This window comes from Coregonus clupeaformis, unplaced genomic scaffold (genome assembly GCF_020615455.1).
Source record: "Coregonus clupeaformis isolate EN_2021a unplaced genomic scaffold, ASM2061545v1 scaf0217, whole genome shotgun sequence".
NCBI lineage: Eukaryota > Metazoa > Chordata > Actinopteri > Salmoniformes > Salmonidae > Coregonus > Coregonus clupeaformis.
The window spans coordinates 78,033-102,229 of record NW_025533672.1 but is presented as its reverse complement, the minus strand read 5'-3'; the positions used below and the strand labels follow the sequence as shown (position 1 = coordinate 102,229).

Below are 24,197 nucleotides of genomic sequence, written 5' to 3'. Positions count from 1 at the left end.
CTCGACCAATTTAGGTAAATCCTCCTTTAGTGTTAGTGCCCCCCATTGTTGGAATAACCGACAAACGTCCTTGATTCCCTGTTGCCTCTAGGGTAGGTTAGGACTCTGGTGTTGAATGAATTCATTGAGGATTGCAGTTGTTTTGTTAGTTTGTAGTTTTTTTACTCCCTTTTTCTCCCCAATTTCAATCTTGTCTTATCGCTGCAACTCCCCAACGGGCTCGGGAGGCGAAGGTCGAGTCATATATTACATAAATATATATAATAATAATAATAATAATAATAATAATACAAGAAAAAAAATGAGTGTGTTTGTGTGTGTGTCCCTTCACAGTTCCCGCCATTCCATGAGAAGTTGTTTAATATTTTTTTTTATTTTTTTTTATGGACTTGGGGACTGTGAAGAGACCCCTGGTGGCATGTTCTGTGGGATATATATGGGTGTATGAGCTGAATGTTATTTGATTATTTGACTTGAAGAAAAGCAGTTAATGTCTTGTCAACCCTCAACCAGGAAAGCCACAGACACACATACAGACACACACACACATACATAAATGCATGGAAATACACAGAGTTTTCAGTAGCCTTTTATCAAGACACCCACTATCAAATCAAGCATTTCTTGTCTGTTTCCACAGTTTCAGGCCAGCCCTCTGACCTGAGGATAGTTCTGCTGGGAAAGACTGGAGCAGGGAAGAGTGCAACAGGAAACACCATCCTGGGGAGAGTAGTGTTTAACGTGGAGGCTTCTCCAGTGTCTGTGACTGCACAGAGTGAAAAACAGAGTGGAGAATGTCATTGACACCCCGGGACTCTATGACACTAACATGTCTCCAGAATTCTAATGTTATAACTTCTAATAGTTACTGTATCTACTGGTGAATTGGGAGAAAGTGAGGTGAACAAAACTTAAAAGTTGATGGTTCGGCTCAAGGGATGCCATATTTTTCCATATTCTGTTCCAGTTAAAGGGTTGTTCAGATTAAATTAGATCTGTAGACCATATTTTGTTTATGGCTAGCTCTGAACATGAGCTTTCCAATAGTTGTTTATATTTTATTTATTTATTAACTTTTATTTATTCAGGGTAGCCCAAATGAGACCAGGGTCTCATTCCCGATGGTGCCTTAAATACAAAATGTTCTCCCAAACAGGAAGAAAAACTAATATTACAAGAAGAATAAAAACAACCTCAACAACTTCAACAAATAAAACTACAATCAATCAAAACAACTGCAATCCGCCTCCCGAGTGACGCAGCGGTCTAAGGCATTTTATTGCAGTGCTGGAGGCGTCACTACAGACCCGGGTTCAATCCCGGGCTGTATCACAACCGGCCGTGATCGGGAGTCCCATAGGGCGGCGCACAATTGGCCCAGCGTTGTTCAAGTTAGGGGAGGGTTTAGCCGGGGGAGGGGGGGGGGGGCTTTACTTGGCTCATCGCGCTCTATCGACTCCTTGTGGCGGGCCGGGCGCCTGCAGGTTGACCTTTGTCATCAATGTGTTTGAGCCAATCAGTTGTGTTGTGACAAGGTAGGGGTGGTATACAGAAGATAGCCCTATTTGGTAAAAGACCAAGTCCCTAATATGGCAAGAACAGCTCAAATAAGCAAAGAGAAACGACAGTCCATCATTACTTTAAGACATGAAGGTCAGTCAATCCGCAAAATTTCAAGAACTTTGAACGTTTCTTCAAGGGCAGTCACTAAAACCATCAAGCGCTATGATTAAACTGACTCTCATGAGGACCACAACAGGAAAGGAAGACCCAGAGTTACCTCTGCCCAGAGGATAAGTTCATTAGAGTTAACTGCACCTCAGATTGCAGCCCAAATAAATGCTTCACAGAGTTCAAGTAACAGACACATCTCAACATCAACTGTTCAGAGGAGACTGCGTGAATCAGGCCTTCATTGAAGATGGACAGGGACTCTGCTGTCCTAGCGTTCAAAAATGAATTTATTCAACTCTTTTATTCAACTCTAATTTATTCTCCCATGGTGATTTCATCAGACACAAAAAATACAACGTTTCGATCAGAGTTGGATCTTGGTCTGGTCATTTTTAAAACATGTATTTTTTCTTTTTTATTTGATACGTTCTTCTGTCCTGCACATGATACGTTGGATGTGTATATTTTTCTATTAAATGGTTAACAACATTATCCTAATCTGACTTTGGTGCAGATCATGTTGTTCTTTACATTACCGTCTCTGGTAAACACACACTATATCATTTGTATTTGTCACATGCACTGGATACAGAAGGTGTAAATGGTACAGTGAAATGGTTACTTGCATATTTGCATAGTCGCAATATCAAAAATAGAAAGTGCCCAGATAAAAATATTTTATAAATATTTTATAATTATTAGATGATTCTCACTTGTCTAAATTGATGGGTCATGTGAAATAAATGCTATAACCACCCCTCAGCCATATCTAGCTAAGTGGATGGGTCACTATTGTCTAGATATGTACACATGTTCATGAAATACAATGGATGGCCGTAATCAGCCCCAGACACACCTGGTCTTTTGTTTAGACATGTAGCAACAGCTAGCTAGCTAAACAATTAACCATAATTCCCAATCCATACTACTAGCAATGCAAACTGATTGTCATAGTTAGTCAACATGCATGAATCTGCAGGTAGCTCAAGCTAACTAACTAGGTTCAATGTTAGCTAGCTAGCTAACATTAGGCTATAGCTAGCAATCCAAAGGGATTTCTGAGATACGAATAATATTACTACACAGATCATACAAGTAACGTTAGCTAGCGAGCCAGCAAGCTAACGTTTGCTAGCTACCTAACAGTACGCTTTAACTTGCATTGAAAATGACTTTATTACAAAATTAGAAACGTATAATATCTGAAAATGTAGCTAGACTCTTACCCGTATACATGGATGAACGCTTCTCATCAGACTGCTACTCCTTTAACTCTGTTTTTTTTGTAGTTACAGCTTGTTTGGCCCGCTTTGTGTCAAGTCACTCCAGTTCACACTGACCGTAGTAGTAGTCCATCACAACGTTTTCCCACTGATCTTTGTCTGTAGCGCCTGCTAAATTCAAAGCAGCAATGTTTTTGAGAGCAGTCCATTGCTAACGTTATATCTTTCAAAAAAGCCGCGGTAGAAAGGATTATCTTCAAATAATGAGCAGATCACGTTATAGACAGAAGCGTGCTACATGGCAGACCATTCCGAACTCATCTCTCAGCATGTCCAGCCAATCCATTATCTCAGCCAATCATGGCAAGCGGGAAGGTTCCTGTCTTTTTCCATGGCTAAACCGACTAGGTTCGTAATTGAACCATTTTATTCGTATTTGCAGATGGTTATCAAGGCACATGAAAGCTTACATGTTCCAGGAGGCATTTCTGCCAAAAAAGTAGTGTAGTGCCTAGCTTCTTGAAACGGGTCACATATAAACATTCTATCATTAATGAGCTCAAAAAGATAAGAGGATTTTATCCTGATTCAAAAACCCTCACAGATATCCTTAAATCACAAGGGTTATGCAAATATTGGAACTCGTTTTGATCATCAAATCACTAAGCAAATGTTTCCTACGCTAAACTGACTGTTACACACAAATAAATAGAATCCGGGTACACAGGCTACGTTGCCACACCTTTTGCTGGAAATTACATTAGAAAAAACACCTTGTGATGAGAAGTACGTCATTCCATCATAACACACCTCGTGATGAGAAGGACGTCATTCCATCAAAACACACCTCGTGATGAGAAGGACTATGAGGGAAGTCATTGCATCATGTTGATGACTTCAAAACAAAGCAGACATTCCATACACCTGTGGTAAGAGTTAGGTATCTAAACAGGAAGGACTGTCTGAAACACATCAGCACAAATGACACCCTATTCCCTTTATATTGCAATACTTTTCACCAGGGTCCTAGTGCACTATAAAGTGAACAGGGTGCCAACACAAACCCAATGGGGAAATTTATGTTCACTAAAGCTCATATTTAGTGATCAACATATTTAGAGTTTCTGTAATACACATGATTTCATTTACATTACATTTTAGTCATTTAGCAGATGCTCTTATTCAGAGCGACTTACAGTTAGGTGAGTGCATACATTATATTTTTTCATACTCCCCCCCATGGGAAGCAAACCCACAACCCTGGCGTTGCGAACGCCGTGCTCTACCAACATCCCTGCCAGCCATTCCCTCCCCTACCCTGGACCAATTGTGCGCCGCCCCATGGGTCTCCCGGTCACGGCCGGCTACGACAGAGCCTGGATTCGAACCAGGATCTCTAGTGGCACAGCTAGCACTGCGATGCACAGTGCCTTAGACCACTGCGCCACTCGGGAGGTAAATGGAATTTCCAGGGTTCTATTTGTGACACTCAAGGTGCAGGTTGATAGTCACTAGACTTGATGCTGAATGTTATGGTTTGTTCTCATATCTGTTGAATGACACCAGAACAAACTACTGAAGGTCCAAGTTCAAGAACCGAGGACACTGAATGAGCTTTTTATCATCAATTTCTCTTAGACAATCTTCAGTCATTCAAATAAAATAAAATAATATTCGTCACATACACGTGTTTAGCAGATGTTATTGCAGGTGTAGCGAAATGCTTGTGCTTCTAGCTCCGACAGTGCAGTAATATCTAACAAGTAATATCTAACAATTTCACAACATATACCCAATACACACAAATCTAAGTAAGGAATGAACTAAGAATATATACATAAATGGACGAGCAATGTCATTTGTGTAAGTGCTGTGCTTGTTGAATGTCCTTCCCTATAACGTGCTGAAAGTCAATTTGTTTACTTTAAAATAGCATGGTCAAACACTATTTTTTCAAAAACTTTACTAAGGGTTGGTAAGAGGCTGATTGGTCGGCTATTTGAGCCAGTAAAGGGGGCTTTACTATTCTTAGGTAGCGGAATGACTTTTGCATCCCTCCAGATCTGAGGGCACACACTTTTTAGTAGGCCTAAATTGAAGATATGGCAAATAGGAGTGGAGTTCGATTCCCACGGGGGACCAGTGTAAAAAAAAAATATATATATATATATATGTATTCACTAACTGTAAGTCGCTCTGGATAAGAGCGTCTGCTAAATGACGTAAATGTAATGTAAATGTAAGTTATTAATTTCATGAAATTTCTTGTTTCTTAAGCTACATATGGTAACGTGGGCTATTTCGAGCACTTTTCTGGGATGCTTGCTTGTTTTCATTGTTTTACTGGGAAGCTTAGCAGAAGTAGATATTATCATGTTATTCATGTTCGTGCAGGGTGAGCTGCACACAGTGGACTTCCTACTAGGGCACTCCGCCTCTGTGCTAAAAGCATAAATCTAGTTCATAAGCACGTGATTGCTGCATACAATAGCTGTAGGATCAGCAGAGGCATTCAGGTTAGTTACTTACATTGTGTCTTCCAATGCCCCTGGTATAATGTACATTTGCTAAAGCATTATGATGACTCAGCGACACAATGGTAGGGATTAACTGAGCTGGGCTTGGTTTATTGCCTCTTGTTAGGAGTGTAGATTGTTTTGTGGGAGGCCGCTGTCTTCGGCTTCCACAGCTCGTGACATGCGACTATCGTTGACTGCCATGCTCCTCTTGTGTAATCCTTTGACTCCGCTCTCAGATGGGGAGGAGAGAGCAGGAGATGGCTTTCCCTCGCAAACGAACTCCGGGCAACACTGGCCAGTCGGATAACGACAAACGACAAAGCGGAGATGCATCCAACAAGCACGAACGCCGGTCCAGCCACCGGCGTGGAAAAGGTAAACATTCCACTCTGCGGTTTCCCAGTTTCTTATGTAGGCTGGCGACCTGCGTGATCAAGGAAGCCACCTCAAGTCAAATAATTGCCGCATTGGAACTCTGAGTGATCCAGTTTGTCCCGAGAACAAAGAGTAGCAGATACAACTCCTACCGTTCATTTACTTCTCCAGACAAAGAGGGCTCCATTGGAAAAGCCATCTGGTACTGACTTCGTTAGCTTGATGGCTAGCAGCTTAGCTAGGTTAGCAGCTCTTTCAAGCAGACTTTAACCTGTCAGTTAAGCGGGATTCCGGGACAAGAAATAGTGGTCCTAGCTGTTAAAAACTAACCGCGTAGTGGAATCCATGCAAAAACAAGTTCGGTATTTATGTTTAACAAAGATTGGTTATAGACAGGTCCTAAAGTAAGAGGTTGCATTATCTACCCTTCTACCCTACAGTAAGAGGTCCCATTCGCTACCCTTCTACCCTACAGTAAGAGGTCCCATTATCTACCCTTCTACCCAACAGTAAGAGGTCCAATTCTCTACCCTTCTCCCCTACAGTAAGAGGTCCCATTCTCTACCATTCTCTCTTACAATAAGAGGTCCCATTCTCTACCCTTCTCCCCTACAGTAAGAGGTCCCATTCTCTACCCTTCTCTCTTACAGTAAGAGGTCCCATTCTCTACCCTTCTCCCCTACAGTAAGAGGTCCCATTCTCTACCCTTCTCTACTATAGTAAGTTTGTAATATTCTCTCCCCCTAGTGGATGTAGAAAGAAATGTATAATTGTAAGAACTATGTTGTATACTCACTGGTTTAGTCCTCATCTGCTAATCCCATGTCTTTCAATCTGTGAGGGGGAGTGAACTAGTACACAGTTCTAAGATAATAGTTATTAACAGAGGTGTAGTTCAGGGTAATGTCAACACAGCCCCTCCATTTTGGGAGTTTATCTGTCTGACCATGTTGGTTGTTCATCACCTGCTCTGTCTGCCCTGTCCGGTTATATTTACACTGGTCAAACCCTTTCCAAGAGATGGGCCAAAATAATGTTTAACTATGTCAAGCAAGCATCATGTGATAGTGACAATCAGTGGTCATGTGATAGTAACAATCAGTGGTCATGTGTTAGTAACAATCAGTGGTCATGTGATAGTAACAATCAGTGGTCATGTGATAGTAACAATCAGTGGTCATGTGATAGTAACAATCAGTGGTCATGTGATAGTAACAATCAGTGGTCATGTGATAGTAACAATCAGTGGTCATGTGATAGTAACAATCAGTGGTCATGTGATAGTAACAATCAGTGGTCATGTGATAGTAACAATCAGTGGTCATGTGATAGTAACAATCAGTGGTCATGTGATAGTAACAATCAGTGGTCATGTGATAGTAACAATCAGTGGTCATGTGATAGATCAGTTGATGTGTATTTTTCATCTCTTTTTGTTGACTACTACTGACAGGAGGATAATGACATAGATGCAGACTTCATAGAAACTGCTGAAGGCATAATAATACAGTCAATCATATCAACAAACACACAGATTTGGTGAAACATTTTAACGGAGTAAAACCTACTATTGTCTACCATACCCACCCACAATCATAGTCTGTAAACGTCAGCTACTCCAACTGCAAGTTTACTCAAAGACTGAGGAACAAGAAGAATTACTGAGTATGCCACTGGTGAGTATCACTGTTTCACCTTTTCAGAGAAAGTACACAAAATGTTGCTGCTAAACACTAGCTGATAATGTTCATATTTAGCTGATAGACACTAGCTGATAGTGTTCATATTTAGCTGTTAGACACTAGCTGATAGTGTTCATATTTAGCTGCTAGACACTAGCAGATAGTGTTCATATTTAGCTGTTAGACACTAACTGATAGTGTTCATATTTAGCTGATAGACACTAGCTGATATTGTTCATATTTAGCTTATAGACACTAGCAGATAGTGTTCATATTTAGCTGTTAGACACTAACTGATAGTGTTCATATTTAGCTGTTAGACACTAGCTGATAGTGTTCATATTTAGCTGCTAGACACTAGCAGATAGTGTTCATATTTAGCTGTTAGACACTAGCTGATAGTGTTCATATTTAGCTGATAGACACTAGCAGATAGTGTTCATATTTAGCTGTTAGACACTAGCTGATAGTGTTCATATTTAGCTGATAGACACTAGCTGATAGTGTTCATATTTAGCTGATAGACACTAGCAGATAGTGTTCATATTTAGCTGATAGACACTAGCAGATAGTGTTCATATTTAGCTGATAGACACTAGCTGATAGTGTTCATATTTAGCTGATAGACACTAGCAGATAGTGTTCATATTTAGCTGATAGACACTAGCAGATAGTGTTCATATTTAGCTGATAGACACTAGCTGATAGTGTTCATATTTAGCTGATAGACACTAGCAGATAATGTTCATATTTAGCTGATAGACACTAGCAGATAATGTTCATATTTAGCTGATAGACACTAGCAGATAATGTTCATATTTAGCTGATAGACACTAGCAGATAGTGTTCATATTTAGCTGATAGACACTAGCTGATAGTGTTCATATTTAGCTGATAGACACTAGCTGATAATGTTCATATTTAGCTGATAGACACTAGCAGATAGTGTTCATATTTAGCTGATAGACACTAGCTGATAGTGTTCATATTTAGCTGATAGACACTAGCAGATAATGTTCATATTTAGCTGATAGACACTAGCAGATAATGTTCATATTTAGCTGATAGACACTAGCAGATAATGTTCATATTTAGCTGATAGACACTAGCAGATAGTGTTCATATTTAGCTGTAAGACACTAGCAGATAGTGTTCATATTTAGCTGTAAGAAACTAGGAGATAGTGTTCATATTTAGCTGATAGACACTAGCTGAAAGTGCAGACAGGCTGCTACAGAGAACATACAGACATGTTGCTACAGAGAACATACAGACAGGCTGCTACAGAGAGCACAAAGACATGTTGCTACAAAGAACACACAGACATGCTGCTACAGAGAACATACAGACAGGCTGCTACAGAGAACACACAGAGGCTAAGAGGAATGGGAAAATGTGAGTACAGCTATTTCAGCTTCAAAGCTCTGTGAGTTAGGTATCTGAACAGAGAAACCAAAACGTAACAAAATATTGTAATACATTCACTAGAATGTCTCTTCATTTGCATTTCACAATATACAGTACAATTATAGAAGAGGAAAATGTGAACCAATGGCTTGCGTTAGAATGTTTACATTTCCTGTTTGGTTTTACAGATTCAGGGCATCCCTCTGACCTGAGGATAGTTCTGGTGGGGAAGACTGGATCAGGGAAGAGTTCAACAGGAAACACCCTCCTGGGGAGGGAGGTGTTTAATATGGATGTCTACCCCAAGTCTGTGACCTCACTCTGAATGAAAGAGAGTGGAAAGGTGGCTAGGAGGAAGATTGATGTAGTGGACACTCCAGGGCCCAGTTTCCCGCTAACCACAGTGCCTGGTTTCCCACTAACCACATTGCCCGGTTTCCCACTAACCACAGTGCCCGGTTTCCCACTAACCACAGTGCCCGGTTTCCCACTAACCACAGTGCCCGGTTTCCCACTAACCACATTGCCCGGTTTCCCACTAACCACAGTGCCCGGTTTCCCACTAACCACAGTGCCCGGTTTCCACTAACCACAGTGCCCGGTTTCCAACTAACTCCAGTTCCCGGTTTCCAACTAACCCCAGAGCTCGGTTTCCAACTAACTCCAGTTCCCGGTTTCCCACTAACCCCAGATCTCGGTTTCCCGATAACCTCGTGGCCAGGTTTTCCGATAACGATAGAACTTAAGCTTACGAGTGTTTTAACAATGCATCTTTCCTACAACATGCGTTTCCCAAAACACCACATAGAGAGAATGTTCACTAAGTGTGTCGTTGAGGCTTGTCGATACTGAAAGGATCGAAAGACAGGCAGCGCTGCTCTCAGATCAGCGTTCTCCCTTTCCAATCTTACCTTAACATTATTATTTTTTTACATAACTTTTTTTTTTTTGTCATTTAGCAGACGCTCTTATCCAGAGCGACTTACAGTTAGTGAGTGCATACATTTTCATACTTTATTCCACAATAATGACGATAGATCAGCTCCTAGAGAGATATTTACACCTATGGCTACAAATATTGAGACGGCTTAAACAAATGCTTACACTATAACAATGCACTAAATCAAAATCATTGGCACATCATTGGCACATGTTACACATTACGAAATATATTGAAGCAAAAATGACAGACCAGTAGCCTAGCGTACAAATAGCTAAATAAAACGGAATTAAATTAACATTAAATTGATTTCAATATAGTTCCAATATATAGGTCAATGTAGCCTATACGGTATTTATATTTTAATACAGTCATCTCTGTTTTAATTGGAAGCATCTTTATATCCTTCGCTTGTTATGCAAGAAATGGGAAACTTTGTATTTGTCGTCACTGTCATATTTATATACCGTTGAAGTCTGAAGTTTCCATACACCTTAGCCAAATACATTTAAACTCAGTTTTTCACAATTCCTGACATTTAATCCTAGTAAAACTTCCCTGTCTTAGGTCAGTTAGGATCACCACTTTATTTTATGAATGTGAAATGTCAGAATAATTGTACAGAGAATGATTTATTTCAGCTTTTATTTATTTAATCACATTCCCAGTGGGTCAGAAGTTTACATACACTCAATTAGTATTTGGTAACATTGCCTTTAAATTGTTTAACTTGGGTCAAATGTTTCGGGTCGCCTTCCACAAGCTTCCCACAATAAGTTGGGTGAATTTTGGCCCATTGCTCCTGACAGAGCTGGTGTAACTGAGTCAGGTTTGTAGGCCTCCTTGCTCGCACACGCTTTTTCAGTTCTGCCCATAAATGTTCTATAGGATTGAGGTCAGGGCTTTGTGATGGCCACTCCAATACCTTGACTTTTTTGTCCTAAAGCCATTTTGCCACAACTTTGGAAGTATGCTTGGGGTCATTGTTCATTTGGAAGACCCATTTGTGACCGAGCTTTAACTTCCTGACTGATGTCTTGAGATGTTGCTTCAATATATCCACATATCCTCATGATGCCATCTATTTTGTGAAATGCACCAGTCCCTCCTGCAGCAAAGCACCCCCACAGCATGATGCTGCCACCCCCGTGCTTCACGGTTGGGATGGTGTTCTTCGGCTTGCAAGTCCCCCCTTTTTTCCTCCAAACATAACAATGGTCATTATGGCCAAACAGTTCTATTTTTTGTTTCATCAGACCAGAGGACATTTCTCCAAAAGTACGATCTTTGTCCCCATGTGCAGTTGCAAACCATAGCCTGGCTTTTTGTTGGCGGTTTTGGAGCAGTGGCTTCTTCCTTACTGAGCGGCCTTTCAGGTTATGTCGACATAGGACTCGTTTTACTGTGGATATAGATACTTTTGTACCTGTTTCCTTCAGCATCTTCACAAGGTCCTTTGCTGTTGTTCTGGGATTGATTTGCACTTTTCGCACCAAAGTACGTTAATCTTTAGGAGACGGAACGCGTCTCCTTCCTGAGCGGTATGACGGCTGCGTGGTCCCATGGTGTTTATACTTGCGTACTATTGTTTGTACAGATGAACGTGGTACCTTCAGGCGTTTTGAAATTGCTCCGAAGGATGAACCAGACTTGTGGAGGTCTACAAATGTTTTTTTGAGGTCTTGGCTGATTTCTTTTGATTTTCCCATGATGTTATGCAAAGAGGCACTGAGTTTGAAGGTAGGCCTTGATATACATCCACAGGTACACCTCCAATTGACTCAAATGATGTCAATTAGCCTATCAGAAGCTTCCAAAGCCGTGACATCATTTTCTGGAATTTTCCAAGCTGTTTAAAGGCACAGTCAACTTAACGTATGTAAACTTCTGACCCACTGGAATTGTGATACAGTGAATTATACACTGCTCAAAAAAATAAAGGGAACACTAAAATAACACATCCTAGATCTGAATGAATGAAATAATCTTATTAAATACTTTTTTCTTTACATAGTTGAATGTGCTGACAACAAAAACACAAAAATTATCAATGGAAATCAAATTTATCAACCCATGGAGGTCTGGATTTGGAGTCACCCTCAAAATTAAAGTGGAAAACCACACTACAGGCTGATCCAACTTTGATGTAATGTCCTTAAAACAAGTCAAAATGAGGCTCAGTAGTGTGTGTGGCCTCCACGTGCCTGTATGACCTCCCTACAACGCTTGGGCATGCTCCTGATGAGGTGGCGGATGGTCTCCTGAGGGATCTCCTCCCAGACCTGGACTAAAGCATCCACCAACTCCTGGACAGTCTGTGGTGCAACGTGGCGTTGGTGGATGGAGCGAGACATGATGTCCCAGATGTGCTCAATTGGATTCAGGTCTGGGGAACGGGCGGGCCAGTCCATAGCATCAATGCCTTCCTCTTGCAGGAACTGCTGACACACTCCAGCCAAGTACCCTTAGGGGTCCTATCAGTTGAGAACCAGTGGTGTAGTCCTACTGCAGGGACAGAGTCCTGGTTGAGAACCAGTGGTGTAGGTCTACTGCAGGGACAGAGTCCTGGTTGAGAACCAGTGGTGTAGTCCTACTGCAGGGACAGAGTCCTGGTTGAGAACCAGTGGTGTAGGTCTACTGCAGGGACAGAGTCCTGGTTGAGAACCAGGGGTGTAGGTATACTGCAGGGACAACAGAGACTCAGCTAGAGACTGAGCTAACCTAACTCAGCAGGAGTTAAATAAATGCCTGAGCGGGGTCCCAAAATGTTTATTTCAGACCCTGCTGAGGGTGCCACTGAGCAGTAAATGGAAAAGAGTACACACAGATCTGGGATTCGGGCTAGGTAACTATATACTAACATTTCACAATGCTTGTTTATTTTATTCAACCTTTTCCCCCTGAAGGTGGTGTCTCTGTGTGCGACATGTTTCTTTTTACTCAGAGCTGTGGACTATCTTGTGTTTCTGGGCAGACAGCCAATGTTGAGTTGTCAGGAGGAGCTTGACAATAGCAACACCCAATCAGAATTCAGACTCTGCCTGTCCTGAGTTGAATTATTTTTGCCTAGCAACACTCTCATTGGCTATAAATACTACTTACAGGGGAAATGAAACTTAACTCGGAATGTTCAGGTAACTGCCAAAATAATGGAAACACTTGAGTAACTGGAAGTTCTGGTGGCTCTGTTATGCATTTTCCTTGCATGGTTTAGGTCCACTCAACCCCTTAGAGACCAAGGTAAACACCAGTAAATACACAGCCATTCTGAGTGATCACCTTCAACCTATGGGGAATCATATCTATCCTGATGGGAGTGGTCTCTTCCAGGATGAAAATGCCCCCATCCACAGGGTACGAGTGGTCACTGAATGGTTTGATGAGCTTGAAAACTATGTAAACCATATGCCATGGACGTCTCAGTCACCAAAACGGTTCTACCTGGAACCAAAAAGGGTTCTTTATAGGGTTCTTCTATGGGGACAGCTTCATAGATAGCATGTTTTTTTTCTATAAGTGTAGAGGCTCACCACTGAGCAGGACAAAACAAATACATTAGAAGACCTAGGCAACTAATACCCTGAGTGCCAGTCTGTTTGTGCTATCATTCCAACTCATTGTCACTTATTGTCATGGCTTGATAGTGATCAATGGAGTTGGAAAGAGCACAAACAGATCTGGGACCAGGCTAACCAACTGTATAGTTACATTTGAAAATGCAGTTTTATTTTGAACCTTTTTTTCCCAGGAAGAGGTATCTATGTTTCCGACACGTTTCATTTCCCCAGAGATGTGACCTATCTTCTGATTCTGGGTTGAGTTGTGGCTTATCCAAGGTTGTAAGGTGTCAGTAGGAGGTTGATAATAGTGACAGCCAATAAGAATTCAGCCTCTCTCATTGGCTAGAAATGACTAGTTACAGATGAAACGAAACTTAACTCAAGACTATAAGGTGCAGCACATAGCTTCACCTCTCACTGTCACAACAGGGGACAATTAACAGATACGTGCAACTACACTAAAAGTGAGTATTCAACTTAACTACCTTACTAATTAAATGTACAACAATCTATTGTACAGTATTTTAATAACTGTACAACATTAAGTAAACATTCATTGATACCAGGTTTGTTGACATTTATGCATATATGATCAAACGATTCGGATGTCAACAATCACATTCTTCGATATGTTTGTATTCATACATATGGTTTAATATTGTATAACAATGAAAGGAGAATGATGTTTTTCACTTTTATCTGAAACATTTATCTTGAACTGGTTCATCTGGTCCCAACACGTAGCAGACTGTAAACTGTAGAATGATACACATGTTTAGAATGTCATTTGACACACCCTAAATGAGTACATTATGTTTACCTGATGTAGGCTACGTTGTTAGGGAATGTACTATGTTTTACGACAGTTACACCACATAGCATTACTCTTTTTATAGTTCACATTGTTTTCAAGTGAAATAGCCGAGAATAAATTCTAATTTAGTTCATATGGACTTTGTTTTTTGTAATGAGGTCATCGTCTGTTTTCTATGTTTTTGATTGGCCAACTGTAGCAGCGATGGAACGAGGAAGAGGGACTCTGAAGATTCTGTTCCTGTTGACACTCTGTCTGCAAGACTTCACTGGTCAATGCCAAGGTACAATAACACACATACACACACAAACACATGCATTCACATACACACACCAGGGCCGTGCACAGACCTTTCAGGGGGCAGGTGCTCAATATAAAAACAGGGCAACATTTAGAAAATAACAAATGCCTCTGTAGCGTACATTTTCAAGCATAGGCCTATTTATTTCTGCAACACACTCATCATTACAAACTAGTTCATTGCCTCCTAAAGACATGATTGACATGGGGAAAAGAAGGCGGGCTATCAGCTGATCATTGATGTTGATGATAGATGTTAATCTGCTAGTTAGATTATTTATTTTACTGATTGTGATTTACATGTATTTTCTTCTTCTCTCTGTTGCCTATCAGCCAATCAGACTGAAGTATTTTCTTCTTCTCTCTGCTGGGCGTATCAGCCAATCAGACTGAAGTCTTTTCTTCTTCTCTCTGCTGCCTATCAGCCAATCAGACTGAATATGGATGATGATGTAGGTTAAATCAAGTGTTATCAAGTGTTAAACAAATCTCCTTACAGGGCAGACTGGGAAACAGGCGCAACCAACGGACGGGTGGGGGGTGGTGAACTTGACAACAACTTGTGAGAAGGGGGTTCCGAACAACAATGACAGAAACGTTTGTTTAATGTTAGACAATCGCTATCAACTCAAGCACTTCTTGTCTGTTTTTACAGATTCAGAGCAGCCCTCTGAACTGAGGATAGTTCTGGTGGGAAAGACTGGATCAGGGAAGAGTGCAACAGGGAACACCATCTTGGGTAAAAAGGTGTTTAAAGTGGAAGCTTCTTTTGAGTCTGTAACTGCACAGTGTGAGAAACAGAGTGGAGTGGTGGATGGGACGAAGATTGATGTCATCGACACCCCGGGGCTCTATGACACAACACTGTCTAAAGCAGAGATGAAAGGTGAAATAGAAAAGGCCATCTATATGTCTGTCCCAGGACCCCATGCCTTCCTGCTGGTGATCAGACTGGGGAGGTTCACAGAGGAGGAGAAGAACACTGTGAAGTGGATCCAGGAGAACTTTGGAGAAGAAGCCTCAAAGTACACCATCATTCTGTTCACCGGAGGAGACCAGCTGGAGGACAAATCATTGGAGGACTTAGTGAATGAGAGTGAGGAGCTTACGAAACTCGTCAAGGTCTTTAACGGCAGATATCATGTCTTCAATAATAAAAAGAAGAATGACAACACTCAGGTCACAGAGCTGCTGGAGAAGATAGATAAGATGGTGGTGAAGAATGGAGGACAACACTACACCAATGAGAGGTACCAGGAGATCCAGAGGAAGATCAACGAGGAGGAGAGGAAGAAACAGCAGGAGGAGGAGAGAAAGGAGGAGAAGAATAAACGGGTAGAGGAGGCGAGAGAGGAGGAGAGGAAGAAACAGGAGGAGATTAAGAAGAATAAGTCAAAGTCCCTATGGGGAAAAGTAGTGGGATTGGTAGCAACTGTTGGCACAGCGGTGGTAGCAGGACCAGCAGCAATTCCAGTTGGAGTTGCTCTACTTGCAAAAGAGGTAGTTGAAGAGGTAGTTGAATATTTCCAAGATTCTCAGTAAGTAAAGATGACGAAGAGGTGGCAGTGTAAAATACCACTCAAGTAGTAGCAGTAGATTAATACTGAACAATGACATTCACAGGGATTGTTCATCACTTTCTAATATGATCAGTTTTTAACATGTTAATCATTCAAAGGCTCAGGGATAATAACATAGGATGCTGTATATAATTCAACAAAAACAAACAGAAAAATCAGAACTCTACAAATCATGTTTCATAAACTTAGAGATAGATAATAAATTAGAATGGGTAAAGACATTCTAGGTTTCTGTATATCTACAGTACCGTTCTATCTACCCTTCCTACCTGGTCTATGTTCTCCATTTACCCTCCCTTCCTGGTCTGTGTTCTCCATCTACCCTCCCTCCCTGGTCCATGTTCTCCATCTACTCTCCCTCCCTGGTCCATGTTCTCCATCTACCCTCCCTTCCTGGTCTATGTTCTCCATCTACCCTCCCTCTACCCTCCCTCCCTGGTCCATGTTCTCTCTCTACCCTCCCTCCCTGGTCTATGTTCTCTCTCTACCCTCCCTCCCTGGTCTATCTTCTCCATCTACCCTCCCTTCCTGGTCTATGTTCTCCATCTACCCTCCCTCTACCCTCCCTGGTCTATGTTCTCCATCTACCCTCCCTTCCTGGTCTATGTTCTCCATCTACCCTCCCTCTACCCTCCCTCCCTGGTCTATGTTCTCCATCTACCCTCCCTTCCTGGTCTACAGTGAGAGGAAAAAGTATTTGATCCCCTGCTGATTTTGTACGTTTGCCCACTGACAAAGACATGATCAGTCTATAATTTTAATGGTAGGTTTATTTGAACAGTGAGAGACAGAATAACAACAAAAAAATCCAGAAAAACGCATGTCAAAAATGTTATAAATTGATTTGCATTTGAATGAGGGAAATAAGTATTTCACCCCTCTGCAAAACATGACTTAGTACTTGGTGGCAAAACCCTTGTTGGCAATCACAGATGTCAGACGTTTCTTGTAGTTGGCCACCAGGTTTGCACACATCTCAGGAGGGATTTTGTTCCACTCCTCTTTGCAGATCTTCTCCAAGTCATTAAGGTTTCGAGGCTGACGTTTGGCAACTCGAACCTTCAGCTCCCTCCACAGATTTTCTATGGGATTAAAGTCTGGAGACTGGCTAGGCCACTCCAGGACTTTAATGTGCTTCTTCTTGAGCCACTCCTTTGTTGCCTTGGCCGTATGTTTTGGGTCATTGTCATGCTGGAATACCCATCCATGTCCCATTTTCAATGCCCTGGCTGAAGGAAGGAGGTTCTCACCAAGATTTGACGGTACATGGCCCCGTCCATCGTCCCTTTGATGCGGTGAAGTTGTCCTGTCCTCTTAGCAGAAAAACACCCCCAAAGCATAATGTTTCCACCTCCATGTTTGACGGTGGGGATGGTGTTCTTGGGGTCATAGGCAGCATTCCTCCTCCTCCAAACACGGCGAGTTGAGTTGATGCCAAAGAGCTCCATTTTGGTCTCATCTGACCACAACACTTTCACCCAGTTCTCCTCTGAATCATTCAGATGTTCATTGGCAAACTTCAGATGGCCCTGCATATGTGCTTTCTTGAGCAGGGGGACCTTGCGGGCGCTGCAGGATTTCAGTCCTTTACGGCGTAGTGTGTTACCAATTATTTTCTTGGTAACTATGGTCCCAGCTGCCTTGAGATCATTGACAAGATCCTCCCGTGTAGTTCTGGGCTGATTCCTCACCGTTCTCATGATCATTGAAACTCCACGAGGTGAGATCTTGCATGGAGCTCCAGGCCGAGGGAGATTGACAGTTATTTTGTGTTTCTTCCATTTGCAAATAATCGCACCAACTGTTGTCACATTCTCACCAAGCTGCTTGGCGATGGTCTTGTAGCCCATTCCAGCCTTGTGTAGGTCTACAATCTTGTCCCTGACATCCTTGGAGAGCTCTTTGGTCTTGGCCATGGTGGAGAGTTTGGAATCTGATTGATTGATTGCTTCTGTGGACAGGTGTCTTTTATACAGGTAGACAAACTGAGATTAGGAGCTCTCCCTTTAAGAGTGTGCTCCTAATCTCAGCTTTTTACCTGTATAAAAGACACCTGGGAGACAGAAATCTTTCTGATTGAGAGGGGGTCAAATACTTATTTCCCTCATTAAAATGCAAATCAATTTATAACATTTTTGACATGCGTTTTTCTGGATTTTGTTGTTGTTATTCTGTCTCTCACTGTTCAAATAAACCTACTATTAAAATTATAGACGGATCATTTATTTGTCAGTGGGCAAATGTACAAAATCAGCAGGGGATCAAATACTTTTTTCCCTCACTGTATTAGATTATTCAAATGTAATACAAATCTCCAAACTTCTTTTTGGTTTTGTTTTATAGCACAATTAAATGGTCCAGGGTAAATTTTGTTAGCATTTTCACACGTTTTTCTAGATTTAGGACATAAAGCAGCATTTAACCATTAATTAAATTAACATTTTTAATTATGATTTATTTGAAAACCTCAATAAAATGAAATGTGTTCTGTTGATTCTCAGTTTGGGGGGGGGTTTATTCTCAGTTTGATTCTCTGCCCCACCTGTTGAAAGGAGTTTCTGCTATCTGTTTCTGCTGTCTGTCTGGTTGTACCACATCCATAACAGTGTTGGCTCACTGGAGAAACGAAAGTATTTATTTCTGTTTGTCTATTTATGGGCCCCACCTATGTAACTAGGTCATTATGGGCCCCAACTGTTTATACAATTGGCGGGTAATGAACTGAACATTCACTGATCGTGTAACCTAAGGTTAATGGGAGGTGGAATCTCTGCTGCACAGATGTCAATTTCACAGAAATGTATTATGTTGATCAGGAAAGAGAAGAGGGGGGGTTGATTCTCAGTTTGATTCTCTGCCCCAACAATGACACATCACAATACTGATCATAATAGTCACCATGCCGACACCTGTCAGATCTCACAACGCCTTGGATAGGTGTTTAACATGTCACGGTCGTTCCATGAAAAGACTGCCTTTTGCGTCCCTTGATATTTTGTTCACCAATTTTGAATTTTAAAAGCCTGTTATATTACATGAAGTGCCCTTTAATATAGACCACATTGGGAATTCAATAAATCGGAATAATATGAATATTCTTAATATGAATAAAAGGTTTGCTAAATTGCCCAAATCCCCTCTGTCAACCCTCTGTCACTTTTAGGAAGATTTAAACCCACTTAATCCAAAAATGTCTACAAGTTTCACCATCAGTGTAAAGCCCCTTTTTTTTATTATACCAAGTTACACTTCTCAAAAGGCACTGAATTGGGGGATGGACACATCAGCTAACCACATCATATGATATAGCAATCTGATGACTGACTGTTATGCAATGTAACGTCAGCAATATAGTCAGCGTGGAACGTGATGAGTGTTACGCCCATCACACAGGTGCAGTGGCTTGCGAAAGTATTCACCCCCCTTGGCATTTTTCCTATTTTGTTGCCTTTTACAACCTGGAATTAAAATAGATTTTTGGGGGGTTTGTATCATTTGATTTACACAACATGCCTACCACTTTGAAGATGCAAAATATTTTTTCTTGTGAAACAAACAAGAAATAAGACAAAAAAACGGAAAACTTGAGCGTGCATAACTATTCACCCCCCCCAAAGTCAATACTTTGTAGAGCCACCTTTTGCAGCAATTACAGCTGCAAGTCTCTTGGGTATGTCTCTATAAGCTTGGCACATCTAGCCACTGGGATTTTTTGCCCATTCTTCAGGGCAAAACTGCTCCAGCTCCTTCCAAGTTGGATGGGTTCCGCTGGTGTACAGCAATCTTTAAGTCATAGCACAGATTCTCAATTGGATTGAGGTCTGGGCTTTGCCTAGGCCATTCCAAGACATTTAAATGTTTCCCCTTAAACCACTCAAGTGTTGCTTTAGCAGTATGCTTAGGGTTATTGTCCTGCTGGAAGGTGAACCTCCGTCCCAGTCTCAAATCTCTGGAAGACTGAAACAGGTTTCCCTTAAGAATTTCCCTGTATTTAGCACCATCCATCATTCCTTTAATTCTGACCAGTTTCCCAGTCCCTGCCGATGAAAAACATCCCCACAGCATGATGCTGCCACCACCATGCTTCACGGTGGGGATGGTGTTCTCGGGGTGATGAGAGGTGTTGGGTTTGCGCCAGACATAGCGTTTTCCTTGATGGCCAAAAAGCTCAATTTTAGTCTCATCTGACCAGAGTACCTTCTTCCATATGTTTGGGGAGTCTCCAACATGGCTTTTGGCGAACACCAAATGTGTTTGCTTATTTTTTTCTAAAAGCAAGTACTTAATGCTGTTTATTCTGTAATTTGAAATGAGATGGGGGGGTATGGAAATGTGTTAAGACATTTGACACCAAACAATTGAATTGGGTAACATTTAAATAAAATGTAAACAACATCCTTTGATTGTAGTATTTATTTAATTTATTGAATCCTCATATTGTGCATTTTCTGGTAATCAATGCATTGTAACATATGATTATGTGTAATTGCAAATGATTCAGTTTTGTCATTGCAATTCTAATTATATAATATTATTTTATTTTAATGAAAATAAAAAAGAGAGTAAATGTCACAACTTCCTCCGAAGCTGCCTCCTCTCCTTGTTCGGGCAGGCTTTCGGCGTTCGTCGTCACCGGCCTTCTAGCCACTGCCACTCGATATCTCATCATTCCATTTGTTTTGTCTTGTCAATTACACACACCTGATTCATATCCCCTCATTAGTACATTTATAAGTGTTCCCTCTGCCCCCTTGTCCTTGTGGGTGATTGTGTATTGTGAGGATTAGTAGCCCGGTTGAGCTCAGTATTTTGTATTGCCGGGGTATTTTCCCCGTGTGCCTGTTTGTTCCAGTGCGCCTGTATTGCGCACTGGATTGGTTACGTTGTATTACGGAATAAACTCTGTATACTGTGATTTACCCTCCTGCGCCTAACTCCTTCAAATCACGCATCACAGCAAAACTGTTGAATCCTTTGTTAACTACTGCATTTGGCTTAGTGTCAAAGCAATGAGACCGGTATATCTGATTTGGCATAACCACAGCCAAGTAAATAACAATTCTAATCTGTAAATGCCTTTGCACTGACCTTTACACTGTTGTTGACTATTGGCTCATCAGTTTGCCAGGTGAGTTTTATTCGTACTTTTTTTGTTTAAAATAAATGCACTGTTGGTTAAGGGCTGTAAGTAAGCATTTCACTGTAATGTCTGCACCTGTTGTATTCGGCGCATGTGACCAATACAATACAATTTGATTTGATTTGATTTGATTTGCCTCTAAGAGGAGGAAGAGGAGGAGGAGGAAACCCATGCTCCTGATCCTGCTGATACTTGCAGGTTAGTGCAAGTAGCCACTCTTTGCCTCGATGACAGCTTTGCACACTCTTGGCATTCTCTCAAACAGCTTCACCTGGAATGCTTTTCCAACAGTCTTGAAGGAGTTCCCACATATGCACAGCACTTGTTGGCTACTTTTCCTTCACTCTGTGGTCCAACTCATCCCAAACCATCTCAATTGGGTTGAGGTCGGGTGATTGTGGAGGCCAGGTCATCTGATGCAGCACTCCATCACTCTCCTTCTTGGTCAAATAGCCCTTACACAGCCTTGAGGTGTGTTTTGAGTCATTGTCCTGTTGAAAAACAAATAATAGTCCCACTAAGCGCAAACCAGATGGGATGGCGTATCGCTGCAGAATGCTGTGGTAGCCATGCTGGTTAAGCGTGCCTTGAATTCTAAATAAATCACAGACAGTGTCACCAGCAAAACACCCCCACACCATCACACCTCCTCCTCCATGCTTCACGGTGGGAACCACACATGCAGAGATCATCCGTTCACCTACTCTGCGTCTCACAAAGACACTGCGGTTGGCTGGCTCTTGTTCTCCTACTAAATTCTGCCTCACCAACGTCATAGGTTTAAAATTGGTCTTGAGTGGCTGTACAGAATCAACACACAAAGTCAGCACTAAAGGATTCTAAAAAGCCTGCTAAGTTGAGTTCAGGAAACATAATGCACTGGCATTACTAGAGGGTAATTATTTTCAACAAAGGTTTTCCTGCGCTTAGAAGTTGACATCTCTGCACCTTTAGCAGTGACACTGGCAAAAACACTGCTGTCCACGACTGCCTCGACTACTTGGTCAAGGGCAGAATCACTAATGGTGTGTTCATTGTTCAATAATACATATTTTATTGCTTCCTTGACCAGAGGTTGAGAGAGAGAAAATATCTGCCCCAAGTGCTCAACTATTTCCTGTGTTGCGTAGTCAGAAACATGGAGAACACTTCGCAAGAATAGAGGTGCACATTTAAAAAAACTGAGCTCCCAACTCGTTTGTGTCAAACTGACACTCAGGGGGGTCAACAGTGTCTGCACTCTGAATGGGACACTCTTCATCAGGGTCAACTGAGCTAGTGACTGGGAGAATATCACTTTCCACACATAGAAACGACTTCTGTGAAGATGTTGTAACAGCAACTGCATGTCTCCTACTCTTGTGGGCATTAAATGAGGAGTATACATTAGTGCGATAATCACAATTCTTAAATGGGCATGTTACCGTCTCATGGCTTTTTAAATGTCCCCTTAAATGACGTACAGTTGAAGTCGGAAGTTTACATACACTTAGGTTGGAGTCATTAAAACTAGTTTTCAACCACTCCACAAATTTTGTGTTAACAAACTATAGTTTTGGCAAGACGGTTAGGACATCTACTTTGTGCATGACACAAGTAATTTTTCCAACAATTGTTTACAGACAGATTATTTCACTTATAATTCACTGTATCACAATTCCAGTGGGTCAGAAGTTTACATACACTAAGTTGACTGTGCCTTTAAACGGCTTGGAAAATTCCAGAAAATTATGTCATGGCTTTAGAAGCTTCTGATAGGCTAATTGACATCATTTGAGTCAATTGGAGGTGTACCTGTGGATGTATTTCAAGGTCTACCTTCAAACTCAGTGCCTCTTTGCTTGACATCATGGGAAAATCAAAAGAAATCAGCCAAGACCTCAGAAATAAAATTGTAGACCTCCACAAGTCTGGTTCATCCTTGGGAGCAATTTCCAAACGGCTGAAGGTACCACGTTCATCTGTACAAACAATAGTACGCAAGTATAAACTCCATGGGACGACACAGCAGTCATACCGCTCAGGAAGGAGACGGGTTCTGTCTCCTAGAGATGAACGTGCTTTGGTGCGAAAAGTGCAAATCAATCCCAGAACAACAGCAAAGGACCTTGTGAAGATGCTGGAGGAAATGGGTACAAAAGTATCTATATCCACAGTAAAACGAGTTATATATATATCGACATAACCTGAAAGGCCACTCAGCAAGGAAGAAGCCACTGCTCCAAAACCTCCATAAAAAAGCCAGACTACGGTTTGCAACTGCACATGGGGACAAAGATCGTACTTTTTGGTCCTCTGGTCTGATGAAACAAAAATAGAACTGTTTGGCCATAATGACCATTGTTATGTTTGGAGGAAAAAGGGGTAGGCTTGCAAGCCGAAGAACACCATCCCAACCGTGAAGCATGGGGGTGGCAGCATCATGCTGTGGGGGTGCTTTGCTGCAGGAGGGACTGGTGCACTTCACAAAACAGATGGCATCATGAGGAAGGAAAATTATGTGGATATATTGAAGCAACATCTCAAGACAAATGGGTCTTTCAAATGGACAATGACCCCAAGCATACTTCCAAAGTTGTGGCAAAATGGCTTAAGGACAACAAAGTCAAGGTATTGGAGTGGCCATCACAAAGCCCTGACCTCAATCCTATAGAAAATTTGTGAGCAGAACTGAAAAAGCGTGTGCGATTAAGGAGGCCTACAAACCTGACTCAGTTACACCAGCTACAGTGGGGAAAAAAAGTATTTAGTCAGCCACCAATTGTGCAAGTTCTCCCACTTAAAAAGATGAGAGAGGCCTGTAATTTTCATCATAGGTACACGTCAACTATGACAAACAAAATGAGAAAAATAATCCAGAAAATCACATTGTAGGATTTTTTATGAATTTATTTGCAAATTATGGTGGAAAATAAGTATTTGGTCAATATCAAAAGTTTCTCAATACTTTGTTATATACCCTTTGTTGGCAATGACACAGGTC

The 24,197-nt window shown here is 41.5% G+C and overlaps 1 protein-coding gene across 1 annotated transcript; it reads left to right on the top strand.

Moving 5' to 3' along the window:
- Positions 1–5,673: 5,673 nt before the first annotated feature.
- LOC121553860 (GTPase IMAP family member 9-like) lies at positions 5,674–16,228 on the top strand. The gene is made up of 2 exons (XM_045214218.1): positions 5,674–5,791; positions 15,150–16,228. The coding sequence occupies exons 1-2, from the start codon at positions 5,674–5,676 to the stop codon at positions 16,034–16,036; spliced, it is 1,005 nt and encodes a 334-aa protein (XP_045070153.1). The 3' UTR covers positions 16,037–16,228.
- The last annotated feature ends 7,969 nt before the right edge of the window (positions 16,229–24,197 follow it).